Genomic DNA, 3,808 nt, shown 5'->3' with positions numbered 1-3,808 from the left:
ACCGACATGTTAGAATAATCTTGTATGAGAATATTTTATTTTATGTTTAAATAATGTTTTGTTGATAATTTGAAATGGTCAAATTATCAAATCGAGTTTTAAGGGAAGATGGGTTGACAGGAGACGTGTTAGGAGTAGTTAACATTAATTTAGGATAGTTTGTTTTATTTATTTTCTTTATTTATACCTCAAAGGTTAATGTACAAAAAAATATAGAGTAATAAAATGGTGCCCTACGGGGCCAAAGTTAATATTTTCTCTTTCATTATTTTCTGAGTTAGAGTTAAGAAATGATGAAATGTGTTTGGTGTTTTTATGTTATTATCAAAGGATTTTGGGTTTGAAAGATTTGTAACACAGACCAGGCTCGTTTGCCAAGGTCGTATCCATGCCTCCCCTTATCCAACCAGAAGAGAGAAGAGACCATATCATCAACGTATCTGTCTCGTCTCCTCCGGAGAAGGACGAGGACTGTGTGGTTGCGGCCAAGTTCCTTGGAGACTCGGAATGGACCCACATCAAAGCCCCTATGGAATTGAAAATGTCATCTGTCATGTATTCGGACAGAGACCGGGTGTTTTACCTGAACACTCTCCTGAGTGGTGGGTCGGGTGTGGCCGAATCCGGCTCCCCGCTGGTGAAATACCACCAGAGACTGCCCTGTCACGGCTCGCCCGGCGTGCCCAAGTCCGATATCAACAAATTCATCCTGCACATGGTGGAATCACCTTGCGGCGAGTCCTTCATCATTTGGTGGTATACTATCGTTACCTTCGTTTTATAACAATGATAATCCGGATCACTTCTGAAAACGAAACATGGGCAGGTTCTTGGGCGACAAGTCAGAAGGTTACAAGACCAAGCGGTTGATGGTGTTCAGGGAAGACAAGGATCAAGGGAAGGGGTGTTACACGGAAGACAAAGGGGACCTCTGCATTTTCCTCGGACCTAGGACCGATCACTTCTGTGTACGGGCGAGCATGTACCCCGGCCTTGTCCCCAATTCCATCTACTTTGTAGGCTTTCACCACTCGGGCGTCGACGACTTGGCCTCCCGCTCCATCCGCCTCCATGACCACATCACCTCTCATCCTCGGCTCGCATTCTGGCTTGCCCCCCTCCAGTCATCTGTCTAACTCTAGATCCTCTCGTGTTGTGCTAATTTACCTTAATCTATCCTCTTCGGTTCTGTCTCTATTTTACTCTTAACGTTTGCTAGACCTTTTTAACTAATGGGCTACTCGCGTCTCTCTACTTAGTTGGTATTTCGTTTATATAAAAGAAGTATGCAGAATCCATTGTCCAAGTGCAAACTGGCTTAAAGTCATGGCTTTTTACTTTTATTTTTTGTTAAACCGTGCAAATTTTTTCCAGAAGAATCCGGTTCTGCTATTCTCAAACCGGATCCGGTTAAAGAGAAGTTTTTAATGGGCCCAAAAGCCCAAAAACTTAAACCCATGAACTTGCAAAGAGAACAAAAATGGCTACGTCTCCTTGCCCTGCATCAACATTCCTCCAAACCTATCTAAAGATATCATTTTATTTATTTTAAGATAATTACTGGTTTTTATTTAAAATTTTTAGTTTTAAAAATATTATTTTACATGCTATTTCATCTTAAACCAAAATAAACTTAAAGGTTGTCCTTTTTCTAATTAAAATACATATTTGGATGTTTACAATAATTAATTAAAAATAGATGGTTTTTTAAGAAATTTTAAAATTATAAGTTTTTTAGTTTACATCTTATTAATATAATATAGAAAATAAAAAGAGTCATGTACAATTTGAAACATCTGAAATACTATTTATAATTACATATATATGATTATAAATTATTTACTTTTAAAAATAAAAAAAAACTCATGATTATTATCAAAGTCTTATTTTTTTTTATTTTTTTAGATTATTATTATTATTATTTATATTTTAACATTTTTCATAATAATATTATAAATTAATATTTATAATTAATAAATGATTTTTTCTATTTTGTATTGGTCCCAAATATTTTTTAGATGGCTCTGTCTATGTTTAGTTTTTTTGTGTAATGTCTTCAAGAAAATTATATGTATCATATTTTTTATTCATGTATATGTCATCGTAGAATATGAATATTTCATCAATTATTTGAGATATGTGTTAAGTGGGATAAAAATTACTTAGACTGTGTTAAGTGGACCGAACGGGTGAATATCCATTTCCGTAGAGCCATATGCCCAAATCATAGAGAGGAACTTCCACATACTAGTGTTGCTAAAATTTGACTATGAAGTTTTGTTGGTATTTTTAGAGTAAATGAATGGGAATTTAGAATCTCTCAAAAGGATTCATGTTTAACGTGTATTACAAGTATGGTGGAGGAGTTAAATGCTTGTAAAAGACGTGGTATGAATTGGCTAAGTGTTAGGGATACGTCGAAAGAGTTTACGTTCGGTTTTGAACGTGAAAGGTAATCTCAGAAAAAATGGGAGGGCAGCTCGAAAATATGAGCTGGCAGCCTATTTTTTCTGAGGAATAAAGCTCATAAATAAATGGGCGGTAGCTCGGGAAAACCGGGAGGGCAGCCTGTTTTTTCTGAGCAATTCAGAAATAAACGGGCGGGTAGCTCGACAAAACGGGCGGGCAGCCCGTTTTTTCTGAGCAGTTCGGATTGAGCGGAAAATCGCGACCGTTCGGGAAAAACTTCCGATTTCTTCACACCTTTCGACATTTGGAGTGTTGATTAACACCCCTGGACATCCTAACACAATGGAGAACAGATCTAATTCGTTTTTTTTTGAGAGATTTGAGAGCACTTTTGTGGTTGTTCTTGCAAAACACCCACAAAAGCTTTTTGTTCATCTTCTTCTTGCGATTTCTGGTGTTTGTGTTCTTAGTAGAGCAAACTAAGATCACTTCTCTCTTCATTGTATCTCAAAGACGTATTCCGGAAAGTCCTTTGCTCGTATAGGACGGAATAACGTTTTTAGGAAAGTGTATCACGCATTGAAGAGTTATCCGGTTCCTATTTACTTTTCTGTTATTGTTCTTCTTTTTATATCCCAGATTCTTAACAATCTAAAAACGTTACCCACTCGAGGATGACTACTTCTGTGAGAGATCTTACCATAGACTTTCATAAACTCGATAAGTTCGAGGGCGTGGGATTTCGAAGGTGGCAGAAGAAGATGCATTTCCTCCTGACGACGCTGAACGTCGTCTACGTGATAAGCACTCCTAGGCCGGAAGAAACCGAAGAGGAGACATTGGCAGCGGCTCGCGCACGGAACAAATGGGACAACGATAACTACGTGTGTTGCGGCCACATCCTTAACGGTATGTCCGATGAACTTTTTGATGTATATCAACACATAGATACCGCCAAAGCCCTGTGGGACTCGCTGGAGGCTAAATATGTCTCTGACGATGCCTCTAGCAAGAGATTTCTTGTAAGTAGTTTCAACTCTTACAAGATGGTGGACTCGAGATCGGTCATGGAGCAATTCCATGAACTACAAAGGATCTTGAGTCAATTCGTACAACACAAACTGCAGATGGATGAAGCCATCAAAGTTTCATCCATTGTTGATAAACTTCCACCGAGTTGGAAGGATGTCAAACGTTCCCTGAAACACAAAAAAGAGGATATGTCTCTTGAACAATTGGGAACACATCTTCGCATCGAGGAGGATCTCCGGATGCAAGATGGGAAAGGCGTTTCTCCTCCTACTACAGTGAATATTGTAGAGGATGAGAAACGTGGAGCCAAAAGACAAGGAAAGAGACCCTCCAAGGGTAATCCTAAGAAGAAGTCAAAGTCGAGTGC

General features: G+C 38.5%; 3 protein-coding genes across 3 annotated transcripts in view; all 3 read left to right on the top strand.

Moving 5' to 3' along the window:
- The window catches only part of LOC104825227, a 10,516-nt gene extending 10,263 nt beyond the window's left edge, over positions 1-253 (top strand). Inside the window, exon 3 of the mRNA XM_019203933.1 lies at positions 7-253. Within this exon, the coding sequence (XP_019059478.1) occupies positions 7-18 (12 nt within the window). The 3' untranslated portion in view covers positions 19-253. The remainder of the gene's footprint in view (positions 1-6) is intronic.
- Positions 218-1,233, top strand: LOC104825228. Its single transcript, XM_010557518.1, has 2 exons — positions 218-756; positions 827-1,233. Exons 1-2 carry the CDS (start codon positions 389-391, stop codon positions 1,134-1,136), a joined length of 678 nt encoding a protein of 225 aa, XP_010555820.1. The 5' UTR covers positions 218-388; the 3' UTR covers positions 1,137-1,233.
- A 1,850-nt stretch (positions 1,234-3,083) lies between these two features.
- LOC104825272 overlaps positions 3,084-3,808 on the top strand; it is an 827-nt gene continuing 102 nt past the window's right edge. Inside the window, exon 1 of the mRNA XM_010557573.1 lies at positions 3,084-3,777. Coding sequence (XP_010555875.1) covers positions 3,084-3,777 — 694 coding nt within the window. The remainder of the gene's footprint in view (positions 3,778-3,808) is intronic.

The sequence above is a fragment of the Tarenaya hassleriana genome, unplaced genomic scaffold, assembly GCF_000463585.1.
Source record: "Tarenaya hassleriana unplaced genomic scaffold, ASM46358v1 Cleome43, whole genome shotgun sequence".
Lineage (NCBI taxonomy): Eukaryota > Viridiplantae > Streptophyta > Magnoliopsida > Brassicales > Cleomaceae > Tarenaya > Tarenaya hassleriana.
Note: the sequence above shows the minus strand (reverse complement) of the source record. Positions and strands in the feature narration are given on the sequence as shown.

Coding starts and splice junctions, on each gene's coding strand:
- LOC104825228 (XM_010557518.1), top strand. CDS start 389: ATGCCTCCCCTTATCCAACCAGAAGAGAGAAGAGACCATATCATCAAC. Junction 757..826: donor GAGTCCTTCATCATTTGGTG/GTATACTATCGT, acceptor AAACATGGGCAG/GTTCTTGGGCGACAAGTCAG.